Raw genomic sequence first — 13,123 nt, 5'->3', positions numbered from 1 at the left:
AGCTAGGATGCCATTATAGAATTGCAATACTGATGTAGACATACCATCACGGAGGATCTGTGCATCACATGCCTTTGTGAAATACAGATTAGCTTGCTGAGTTAATGATTGTGGCCAGTGGGGATAGCAGATTTTTCATTAATGATTTTGGTTTGGGGGCATATTTAAAATGAAACTTTAACCCTGACAGTAGAAGTTTTGAGAAATTCAGGCATAGTGAATTCAGACTTCAGTTAGTGAAATGTAGTGATTCATTTGTCTTGGCCTACAGTGTTACAAACTAAATGAAGTCTGCTATTAATATCAAGTTTCTTTAAGATAACATAAACAAAGCAGCCGAATGTAAAAAATTTCAGATTGATATCACTGAGAATCATTAACCATGGAGAAAATGGAACAGTAAATATGATATGCTTTCAAATCATCACCAAAATAAGAGCAAATGTCTTCCTAAGAGAGTCTGTAGTTGAACCAGCTGGTCTAGGGCTCATTACAAAACCTGTGGTATGCATTATGTCAAACCCCATCATCATAGTGGATCTTTTGGTTGGAAAATGTATGGAAATGCTGTGTATCATGGCATTTTATGGCATTTAAGTGTTCTGTGAAGATAGAGGCTCTGAAAAGGAAAAGATGTATCATTTACTAACAAATATTTTCTTTTTATCAAAAGGGTCTCTGAGATCACAAGACATTCATTACAATGGGTCTGAATTGTCTTGTTTTGATAGACCACGGCTAAATGAATACAACCACAGAACGTGCTGCCAGTGCCAGAGAAGCACATCACAGACCTGTGGTATGTTAATTCTATTTAAAAATCACTGTAAGGAACAGCAGTTATACAAGCAACAAGGATTAACATTTATCTAACTCTTCAGTTGTGACGTTTGGCTTTCACTGTGAAGTAAACATTATCAAACTACCCCTTGTCCTAGGTTAATTTCTCAGTAAGCACACAGAATTTCTAAGTAGCTATTTGGTTATGATTTTTTTGTTTTGTTTTCATTCCAGTGACCACTCACTTAAATAAAAGCATTAAATATCTTATCTATCTCATTTCTTTCTGATAAAAATAGCACTGCATTTGGCTTGGAGACTTAAACTGGTATGAAGCATTTCACAGATAGTAAGAACATGATACCAGTTCTAAAGGACATTGAAAACCTGAACAATTCGAATCTCTGGGATTTTGTGAAGTGCTGTCAGAACAGATGTGTTTATGATATTAACAGATACATAATTTAATTTAAACACAAGCTTAAATGCCTACTATGTTGTCAGAATGAAGTACTTCCTCTTCTATGTACCTAATTAAAAAGCAAATTAATTTGAAGAATGAACATTCAGATTTTCATGGCAGGCATCTGTATTATTTTAGGAGGAAGGATTTGGCTTTTATAAATAGTTCTATTTTAAAGAAATAAATTAACCTATTTATTGCAAGAAGAGATCTCTTTCTTTAATCCATATATTTTAATGTTACTAGTAAACTAATACTCAAATTTGAAAGAGTACAGAGGCCAGGTTTACACACAACTTCAATGCATTTAACACTATTAAATCAATTTTCATTCTTAGGGCCTGTTCATTTGATTCCTTCACTGTGTTGTGATGAAACCTGTAGCATGGAGCACAGCAGTCACAGTTGTGCTTTGCACTCACAGACTACACTTAATGAAAGGTAATTTAATGTTATGTAAGTCTATTAAACATTAGCTATTTTGTATGCAATCAAGTCAATATTTACATAGGATACAATAGCAGTTTGGAGTGGAATACTGGATTTTGATGAATTGTAGCCATATCTTCCTGTTTTGTGCAAAAATGGTTTTATGGTTAAAAAATTCTTCCATTAAATAAGGAAAAAAAAAAATGTAGTGTTTAAATATTACTTAATAAATTCTGACATGTTAAATCAGTTTCTCTGAAGAAGTGACCCATTTCTCTCATAAGTAGACATTCTTTCTCTTGCTGTGTGGTACCGTAGAGGCTTTGCTGACCTCCTTTCCTGCTTTGTGTTAGCAAGGTGCTGTATAAACCCGTGAATCTAAGGGGATTAATATACTGTTTAGAAGCATCATGAAAATCTTCCCTTTTTTAGAAACTCTAAATGTTTGTGAAACTTGAAATGTTAAGTATTTCAGAGTTTCTACCATTATTTTCTGTTAAACAGCTGCGTATAAATACAGTACTTGTTATTGACATAGTAATGCCTTGAGCTAAAAATATAAAGCTTATGGTGTCATGCAGAGTTTCCTAGTTATGGATTTTAACACTGGATTTGTTTATTTCTTTAAACTGTTTAATGTTTACCATATAGGGTTTCCAGCTGTTTTCTTCCCCTGCCCAAGTTTAACTGAAAATGTAGAAGCAGCTTCTTCGTAGATATTGTTTGTGCAAGGCAGGTTGGTGACCCAAGTAGGAAATGTAAAATACCTAAATTTTCTGTAACAACTTGTTTAACTACCAGGAAGTTTGAATCATCCTTTTATATTACCAAGGCTGACAAACTGAGAGTTGTGTACTTTTTGAGAATCCTTTTTGGTTAAGTCTTTAAAAATAAATGACATATCTGTGTGGATACATCAAAGGTACTTCCAGTAGAAATGGAGTTTGCTCCAATTTCCTTTGCCAAAATGCTGTATTTCCTTCAATTGTGGTTCAATGTCCTGACTTTTCACCTCAATCTCCAAAAATGCTCTGTGTATTTATCTAAGCTATTCAAACACCATGCTTTGGAAACGAGTAAAGCTGCTTAAATTGCATTGCAGGCAATATTAATGTGTGAAAAGTTTTGGTCACATAAATTATTACTTTATATCAGATACAGCCTGTACATTTTTGTAAATCTTGCAGACAGTTTTTGAAATAAAACGTGTTAATAGATCATTTACTGGGCTTTCAGTAGTCACATGCAGGCACTGAGATAAGTCAGTATCATCATTTTATTTGGGACAGATTATTGAGCTTCTACTTCCGCTTTCTTCCCTGTTTTCTAAATAATTCTAACAATTAAAAATCCTTGTCAGTCTTCCCAAAAATCTTTCTTACTGCATTTGAGCTTTTTTTTATATCCTGCCTTAACCCCTCACCACACACACACTGAAGAACAAATACATTTCATCACATTTTTGTTCTTTAGACTAAACATTGCAACTCTATTTCATATTTTTTTAGAACCCCAAATTCACGTTGTGAAGGGCTTCAGGCATCCTCTTTACCTCTAGTAGTAATCTCCAGAGCTCTCTTCATTTCCAGATGAAGGACAGCCTGGCTTCCATTTCAAAAGAGTTTTTTGGACAAGGTGCCTCTTGAGTACTGATTAAATATGACCCTGTTTAATCCCTCTGAAACACCTGTAATCACTAATGACAATAATTACAATACTGATACTATTTGCTGGAATGCTTTTGAAACAGCACGCCTTTTATCTTTCTGCAGGGCTTCTGATTCTGTTGGAGAAATGATTCCTGCCTTCCTTGGTTCTCTTTCACACTCTGCTTGTGGAGACATTTCAGATGCTTGGCCTCTGATGCAAAACTCAGCTTGTTGTGACAGCATTTCTTTCTGTGAATCATATTCAGAACTGGCTGGAGTTGCTGCAAAATCCTGCAGTCTGGATACTGAAAATGCAACTGCCATTGAGTCAGATAATAACCAGGAGCTAAGTGATGTACTTACTTCAGCTAAGTCTCCTGATGGAAACATTGCAAAGTCCTTTGAAATATCCAAGCATAGAACATATATAGAAGTTTCATCACTTCAGAACTCAGCTGCTGCTGAAACCGAGCCAAAGACAAAGTGTAATGGAACAGCAGATGACTCTACAGACTGATAAAGAGGTAAGAAATTCAACTACAAAGAAGGAGTGAGAATGAGTTCCCCAGGCACACAGAGCTAGATAAAAATAGAATTGTGGAAGGGTATATAGTTATGTTTCTCCAAAAGTTACGCCTAGATCTCCTGAAATAAGTTACAGCTCTACAAAAGATCCAAGAGTTTCATGTTTGAAATTGATTGACTGAATTTGAAAGGTGTAATTACTCAGGCTGTAATGTTGAGCTAATATGAACCAGAACACAGGGGTAGGCCTGTACACCAATCATTTTTTATCAAGTTCTAATTACATTTCTGGGGGAAAATATCCATTAATAGTCTTATGACAGAACTATTATTTGAGGCTAGTCCTTGTTTATGCAAAAATGTCTTTGCTTATCTTGAACAAAGCATAAAGGACATGCAAGCATTCCTCTAAAAATACACACAAAGCCTTCTGTCAAGTTCTTAAGGAAGTGGCAGAAACAGAAGAGAATCTCAAATGCCTTAAACGCCATTTGTATTGCCATGTCATCAGTTTGTCCCTAAAATAGGAATACAGCTTAATCTGTAAAATCTCAGCGTTCAAATTCCCAGTGCAAACACAAGTCTTAGGTCAAATGAGACATGGAAATAAACTACTGCCTCTAAACATAGCAGTATAAGCATCACAGGGAGTCACTCTACTTTTGTGATCTTTATATCATCTTGAATTCTAGCTGTCATCTATTTTGTTTTGTTGTTGTTTGTAAATGCCTTTTTCTACTATTGGAAGTAACTTAGAGGCCAGGATGGATGGGGCCCTGGGCAGCTGGTCTAGTATTAAACATGGAGGTTGGAGGCCCTGCCTGTAGTAGGGGGTTGGAGCTTCATGATCCTTGAGGTCCCTTCCAACCCGGCCATTCTGTGATTCTGTGATTCTAGGAGAGCAACTCGTAGCTAATCTGTGAAAGGATCCCATGTATGGCATGTGTACTGGTGGTGTTTTCAACCATTCTACCTGCTGTGTAGGCTGTGGCATGGAAAGCTTCAGTAGTTAGAGACAGGAACATTTACCACTAATATTAATAACATTAATAATCCACCAAATTTAATTAAAAATATTTTTTACCTGTAATTATGAAAATTTCAGGTCATCTGCAGAAATACAGGACCTTCTTTGATCCTCTTCCATTCAGTTTGGTGTCATTTTCATATTGTTCTTAAATAAAAAGTAGAAAGTAATTAGTATTTAACAAAAATATGCATGTTCTGGAAACACTAAGTGCATAATTCTTGGTAAATTAAACCTTAATTCTTTATGTGACATTTTCAAGAAGAGAAAACAGTGCTGAGTCAAGGATTTGTTTGCTATTGACTTCAGTAGAATTTGTGTATTGCCCTGAAAACCTACTGCAATCACTAAAAATATTGACCTCATCTAGATGGCTCGTAGATTCTTCAATATATTATTACAACCTACAGTGTAGAAACAAATAGTTTTGTATGTAACGTTGGAAGATGAATAGTCAATGTCTGGCACTAACATCCCATGTGTCATTAAGCAGTTTCACAGTCTCATTTTGGAACACGCCCTCATTAGGTGACAGCCATTTTCTAGGAATATATAGGAAGGAACAACGGCATGGTAATGACTGCAAATCTTGATGCTGCTATTCCACACTTCGCAGAGGCTACCGATGGAACATGAATTGAGTTTTTAAGGGGCTAAATATCTATTTTAACGTGATGAAAAAGTCAAAAGTTCTTTTGTGTCTTGTTGAAATATTCTGAGAGAAGGATGGTCTTTTTAGTGCAGGTGTATGGATTACAATCTTGCATAGGGCCATACTTTGTAATATTGCAAAACAAATGGTAACATGATATAATCAGAAGGCAATAGCATATTATTATCTTTGCACACTTAGTTGTAATAATACAGGTATAGACTTCAGGTTTACATGACTTTTCACATATAGCAGTGGGTTTTTTATCATTAATCATGTGTAAAAACACATCCAGATTTTTTTGAGTTTATGTAACCACTGTTCTTTCAATTTCATTTAGGAAAGCAAAGTATTTCTCTCAGCACTAAAACATTATGCTTCCCTAATGCTCGGCTGCTGACTGTCATCAAATACAGCCTGGTCTTCAGTGTCACACAGTTTCAGAATCAGCTGGAAAATAATGGCATCATTTCACACAATCTAAGCAGTTGCATCTGAGCCATAACAGCTGTAAAATGAAACTTTAAGGAGCATCCTAGGAGAACCCTGAGAGCGGATTTATGAACATTTGCATCTCCTATTAAAAAAGAACCTTTTAGTCCCTAAGATTCTCAAGAAGTCCAATGGAGTGAGCATACAAATGTATGTAAATATATCAAGAAATACAAATATGTTAATGTGTTTACATGGTTATCTTAAATATAGCTGCAGCTGTGAGAAGGCCTGGGACGAGACTTTGCCAGTTACTCTGCTTGCAGATTTATGCATGCATTTGATATTGTTTTCTGATTCCAGTTTTTAACTTAGTTTCCTGCTGTTGAAGGACTTAAAAACAAAACATTTCTATTTATGTGAGGATCATCTATTGATAAACTGAAGCTTTTATTATACATTACATTGTAGTCATTAAGCTAGTTTGGGGAGTTACAAAATTTGCATGTGACATGATATAGTTGAAGTCCCTCTCACCATTATTTTGTCTGTGGGAGGGAACATTGTTTTGTTCAATGTAGCAGGAGATTAGCTGTGCATTAGGTTTAATGAAAGTCAGCTGTATAGAAAGGGATGTTATGTTGCTGGTAGTCCCACTGTTGGAACATAGCACTTGTTGTTATAACGTGTATTTTTTATGTTAAAATAATAAATGTAGTCAACTCACATCAAGACAGCAAAGTCAGCAGGTGTGTCACACAGCTATTCATACTATGAGATCTATTACTAATAATGAATTATTTTCATTGCTAAAGTGATGGTCTCGAGCTTCATTGTGATTTAATTCACTCATTTAGTAGACCTCCTGTGTTTTTAATTCACATCACCCTGTCCTTCTCACTGAAGCATTTTGTGTAAATTTCACATTACACATAAAAACAGATTCCTAACTTTTTTGTAATACCTCTGAATTGAATCTTTGGAGGCTGCATGTGTGCCTAGTTCATAAATATCTACTTTCTTTCCTGTTTGTTCTTTATGTCTTTTACGACTGTGGTTTGTTGTAGCACTTCCTATAAAACTGTGGATTCTGTAGCCATTTTTCCCTAACATAGTTTTAACTTCTGTGAGTAATTCCTGTAACCTCTACTGGCTCACTGAATTCAACAGGCTCCAACCTGCTAGTTGTGACCTCCAGCAATCATTCTGTAGAAATCCCCGATGTGCCTTGACAAAAGCAAAGCAATCGGCAAAACAAATGCAATTTTGCATTAAATATTACTCATCTTTCTGCACGTGGTTGGTACGGCAATGGAAATGGTGAGACAGTCACGTTCCGTAACAGAAAGAGACTTCTTTGAAGAACCCGGTGGAAGATAAACCTGTACAATAGTTAGGTTGAGTATAGGCAGCCGAAATCAATGAGATTATTAATGTGTGCAAAAACTGTTGATTAACAGTTGTCAAATTCACGCCATAGTGAAGAAACTACATAAGGGGCTTATTTTAATCAGTAACTACTCCTATTTGATCTCTTATGTAGAATAATACTCAGTTATACAAGGAGTATAATTACATAACTTAATACTGAAAAGTGTATACTCGAATAAGAATAGTTTTGAATAAATTCTTTGAATGCTTTCACACATTTAAGAAGTGTTGAAATATTATTTTTCACTAAATGTGCGTGAAGAGATGTGTGCTTCTTTGTAAATATCTGTAAATAGAAAAAATCCAATATGCATTTCATTACATGGAAAGATATTTTTAGAACATGTGGATTTTTAACTTCTCATTATTAACAGTTCTTTAAAATACTGTGTTCAAAAATTTTGCCAGCATCTGTCACAGTAAGTATGTTTTCCCACTGGAATTTACACTTCGTATGTTTTTGTCCGGCAACTCCAGATAGAAGGACTCTTATCTTCACATGAGTGACAGATGGCTTCGGAGCAAAGAGGGAGGAAAAATGAAAAGAGTGCTTTTCGAATATATGTATATTGTGTATATATTTCTTTCCTTAATTTAACCAAATTGGTCTTTTTTATATTGCCTGTGGCAAGCAATGTTGTACATGCCAACAGAAAACAAACACTACCACCGCATTTTGACTGCCCACATATCACATCTATGGACTTACAGTGCTGTTTTAAATCATCTTTTAAAGAATGTAAATTAAAACCTTGTATAAATTGCTTTGTATTACTTCTTTTTTTTTTACTTGTGAATAAAATGTTACTTGAATCATTCTCAGTTTGTTGATTTGTGGGTTTATTGTGCTTTTCAACATCTTTATCAATGACATAGGCAGTGGGATTGAGAGCATCCTCAGCAAGTTTACCAATGACACCAAGCTGTGGGGTGCACTCAATACAATAGAAAGAAGGAAGCCATCCAGAGGGACCTGGACAGGCTTGAAAAGTGGGCCTGTGAGAACCTAATGAGGTTCAACAAGGCCAAGTGCAGGGTGCTGCACCTGGTGGGGGCAATCCCAGATACAAGTATAGACTGGGAGAAGAACTTGAGAGTAGCCTGCAGAGAAAGGACTTGGGGTTCCTGGTGGATGAAAAGCTGGACGTGAGCCTGCAGTGGGCACTTGCAGCCCAGAAGGCCAACTGTGTTCTGTTCAAAAATCAGTTCAAAAATTTACCTATTGAGAAAGAAAGGTAAAAAAGAAAGCTGGTGGATTGCCTCCTATGACTTTGAAATTAAACCCAGTACTGAAAAGAAAACCAAGTATTCCGTGCAGTAGAGGACTAGACAAGTAAGATAATGAAGTGAATAGCTGTACTTAATGTTTAAGTAGCTCTGTTTCTAAAACAGCAAAGGACACAATCAGAGTGTGTTGCAGACCGTACAATCAGACAGTGTTGCCCTGCAGCAGAAAAAGGTAGCTTCAAAAACCTTGGTTGAAGGAAGAGGGGTAATTGATAGCCAAGACTAATTACTTGTGCTTGTTTAGGCCATTTTAGGAAACTAGAGGTTTATATTTTGAGAAGATTCAGGAAAATGCTACAGAAATGGGATGCCATACAAGCGGAAGTCTACAGAAATTCAAGCAAGGGAAAGTGTCGTAGTTTGGCTGATGAGCAGTGGGCTCAGAAGAATTACTGAATCATAGAATCGTAGAATGGCCTGGGTTGAAAACCCTCCTGGCTGTGTGCAGGGCTGCCAACCACCAGACCAGGCTGCCCAGAGCCCCCATCCAGCCTTGAATGCCTCCAGGGATGGGGCATCCACAACCTTTTTGGGCAATCTGTTCTAGTGTGTCACCATCCTCTGTGTGAGAAGAAAGAACCATGCATGTAATTTGCTACTTGATAGAAAGGAAAGGTGCCTGACTTCTTATAGTAAAGACATAAGAAGCTGTGGCTGAATCCAGACAATGATGGTAGGTAACACAAAGCCAGGTTGTTGTGGGAGAGAATTTCTAGCACTATTGGCTCTTATGGAAATGACTGAGAGAAATCAATATGGCTATTTCCCTCTATCCTCAGAAGGGCCTCATTTATTCCAGCAAACTTAAAATTAGTTCTTTTCTGTGCATTTCTATTACATTTCCTAGTCTTCTACACTGTTAATTCAGAGCTTACCCAGCAAACAGTTCCCCAGAACAGTAAGGTTTCCTTATGTGACTGTACCATGTGCTGCATTCCTGAGTGGCCTTCTGCTCATCTTCTGCTGTGGCTGCCAGGAAATGACACCAGTCCTCATCCCCCGCTCAATATCCTTCCAGAGCAGGGAAAAGGGCTGTTAGAAAGCCTGTTTCACTTCTTGCTCCTTACAGCCTAACTTAGCTTTCAAATGAGGCTGTTTATGTCTTACTCACTTACAGCTGTGGAAAGAATACTCCTGGAGATCTCCAGATCTCTGGGAGGAGAAACTGAACGTTTCCAAACTGGACATAAGGCACGTACCTGAACAAGAGTAATTCAATACAGAACAGTTAGTGAAGGGAGTGGTGAACTCTGCAGCATGATTTCATGCCACATGTGAAGATTCATATTTGCTCCAGAAAAGTTAGGGTTTTGATGTGGAAAGCTGAGGGTGAATGCATACAACACTGAGCTGTGCTGCGGGCCACAGCTAAGCCGAGCAGTACAGGTGCTTCAGCTATACACAGGCATGTAGATCCCATATAAATGTTGACTGTAATATCTGAAAAACAGTAGTTTTTGTCTCACCTCTACCCCTTTGTACCACTAAAGGCAGCTCCAGGAGTGTCAGTGCTACCAGGATCACACTGGTTTGGCCCTGCCAAGTACAAAAAGTCAGAATTAAAAACAAGAAAGAAGCAAGGATTGAAACAGGTGCTTATGGTCTTTTATTTGGAAGCAAACCACAATTCAAAACAAATTACATGTGATCTTAAGACTTTCATACACGTTTGATTGTATCAGATATAGCATTTATGTCATTAGCAAGGCTGCAATTTTTTAATCCACCCTACCAAGGAAAAACCACCCGAAAATCTGTTTCCTGCTCAGATTGCTCTCTAGGACAGCGATGTTCCTGCCCTTTCTGCAAGGCAGACCAAGCCCTTAATCCCACAGAGCTCATCCTGGCACGAGCTGCAGAGCGCATGGCTTTGCCCTTTGTTGTGGGCTCTTTGAGGGCCTTCGGTTTGCATTCCTCTGAAGTCCCTCCAAGCAACAGCCTTCTTGCGCTTAATTAATCCTCCCGCTGCCTTTGGTGATGGAGGCTTAGCTCGCTACCTGCAGCACATTCCATTTCAGACACTGCTGCTTTGTTTTGTCCTCAAAGCGAGGGTGCAGCATTCTTACAGCCATGGAGCTGAGGCTGGGGATCGCGCAGCAAAGCCACACAATGCACACTTTGTGCTGGCAGGGCGCACTTCAATCCATATTCAGTTTTGGTGTGAGCACCGGTCAAACCCACTTGCTCTTCATATTGCACGTGAGCTGTTTTGATTCTGCCCGATCAGGCAGCACTCTCAATAGGATGAAATAAGCATGGGTGGGTTGGGGAGGGAGCCCGCTGCTCTGCACAGGAATGGTGAATGAAGGATTTGTGGCCATGTTTTCTAAGAGCACGTGGCCATGGGGGGCTACTGGAGGGCCGTGGTCCTGGCAGGTGGCACAGCCTCAGTGGCAGCATCAGGAAAGAAATATTTGGAGATATTCAAGGTCAGGCTGGATGGGGCTCTGAGCACCTAATGGAACTGTAGGTGTCCCTATTCAGTGCAGGGAGTTGGACCAGATGGCCTTTAATGGTCCCTTCCAACTCCAACACAAAAAGTTACAATTCAGGTGAGACTTCTATGTTACACAAGTGTTTATTCTGCATACAGCAGAGTTTACAAAATGAAGGGAAAACTGACAAAAAAATAGTAAATCCTTTATTTCAGTTCTTAAAAATCTGCTTCAGTGCACAAATCCAAATGTCCCAGATGGCCCAAAGAGACTTAGAAAAAAAGAAATAGCTATAAACAACAACATAGAGTTTCTAGGATGTACAGCCAGGACTCCGTGGATCCCTCCCAGACTTTCTAGAGCTGCAATTTCTCACTTTTTAGTGGGAACAGACTGGAACACTCACCAAGCAAATGCAATTTCTCCACCAGGGTTGGTGGCATCTGAAGACCTCAGCCAGACCTGCTGTGACAAAGAAGGGCTGATGAACACCAGTCCACCTCCCCACCATGGATGGTAAATGCAGGAACATGGTACAGCTGCACTGACCAAGCAGACCAACAGCCATGCCTGCACACACGTTAAGGACCCTAGTTGTCATTTTCACTACACTTCCGCTGACAATCATATTTGAGAAGCCAAAGTATAGACCGATTCCACAACCACTTTTCCTCTAACTTTATGCACTTAAACTCTGCACCTGGCAAACTGAGGAAGATACTGAATATTTAGAATCATAGCATATACTGAACCATCTTAGTTCATACATTGCAAATCTGCTTTCTTGTACACTTCTGTTGACTCTTAGTACATATGATAGCAGAGTTTAACCGAGGAAATTCAAGCATCAGTTGAGCAATTTGGTTCACTTTGTTTTAGGAGAAGAAGGAAGTTGTTGCCCAACCTGATGCACTTCACATCGATACAGCCAACAGCAGTGGTACATCGTTGTCACGGGTAACTCACAGCTTCAGCTTCACTACACTTCACTACTAAGGCTGCTCAACAGCAAAAGTCGAGGGTTCACCACATCTGTGCAAGGGGAGACCAGTTTTCTGACTGAGATACTAAAATAGGCCCATAATATTCCACCAAATACCACTTGCAGTGCAAACAGTTTGTTAGAATTGATCACCATTTTTGAAATTTTGAGAAAATGAATTAAAAAAAAAACTTTCTTGCAAAAATATTTGCATGATGACAAAATGCTTTAGAGTCCCCCATAAAAGTACATTCTCCATGTTCCTACAGCTATCCTCCATGTTGAACTCTCAAAGATTTGAAGCTTGCAATATCAATTTAAGTTCTGTCTCTATCTACGCACTTGGAGGGTTTGTTATTTAAAAAGGAATAATTTCTTTTCCTTCCATGAAAGAGCTATTTTCATGCACTGATTTTTAACTAACAGGACAGATGGACTCAGACAGAAGAAATTACATCCTTCGGATGGAAAAATACCACTTCTTCTCTTGACATGTTAAAAAGCATCAAGCCTGTATGTTCAACTTGCTCTTGCTATTTCAACAAGCTATGGGACCCACAAGGAAGATCTCAGGAATGCCATAAATTACATATCCTGTGGCTTTCATCAACAAATAAATAGTGTTTGAGTTTACTCAAGGCGCTGGCAAAGTGCTGGGTTAGAGATTCCTGAAAGTATCTGTCTGCCAGATGATGCTTCCTCACACAGTTAGAACCAGACAATTTCTTGTCCTAGAAAAGCAGCCTTGTGAATTCCTTTCTGTTGCAGGCTGCTACATCTGATTCACCCTCTAGGTCTTCCAACTGTGCAGAGATCAGCCGTAAATATGCTTGGAAGCCTAAATACAGAATCATAGAATGGTTCGGCTTGAAAGGGACCTTAGAGATCATCTAATTCCAACCCGCTGTTATGGGCAGGGTTGCCACCCACCAGCTCAGGCTGCCCATGGCTCCATCAAGCCTGGCCTTGAGCATCTCTAGGGATGGGGCATCCACAGCATTCTGGGTAGCTGTGCCACTGTCTCAAAACCT

General features: G+C 38.5%; 1 protein-coding gene across 4 annotated transcripts in view; it reads left to right on the top strand.

Annotated features, from left to right (window-relative positions):
* TNFRSF19 (TNF receptor superfamily member 19) overlaps nt 1-8,206 on the top strand; it is a 54,547-nt gene extending 46,341 nt beyond the window's left edge. For all 4 annotated transcript variants that reach the window (XM_085216152.1, XM_085216153.1, XM_085216151.1 and 1 more), the window contains 4 exons: nt 674-799; nt 1,582-1,684; nt 3,445-3,845; nt 5,866-8,206. In XM_085216152.1, the coding sequence (XP_085072278.1) occupies nt 674-799; nt 1,582-1,684; nt 3,445-3,838 (623 nt within the window). In that variant the 3' untranslated portion in view covers nt 3,839-3,845; nt 5,866-8,206. The remainder of the gene's footprint in view (nt 1-673; nt 800-1,581; nt 1,685-3,444; nt 3,846-5,865) is intronic.
* The last annotated feature ends 4,917 nt before the right edge of the window (nt 8,207-13,123 follow it).

The sequence above is a fragment of the Meleagris gallopavo genome, chromosome 1, assembly GCF_905368555.1.
Source record: "Meleagris gallopavo chromosome 1, MGAL_WU_HG_1.1, whole genome shotgun sequence".
Taxonomy (NCBI): Eukaryota; Metazoa; Chordata; class Aves; order Galliformes; family Phasianidae; genus Meleagris; species Meleagris gallopavo.
Note: the sequence above shows the minus strand (reverse complement) of the source record. Positions and strands in the feature narration are given on the sequence as shown.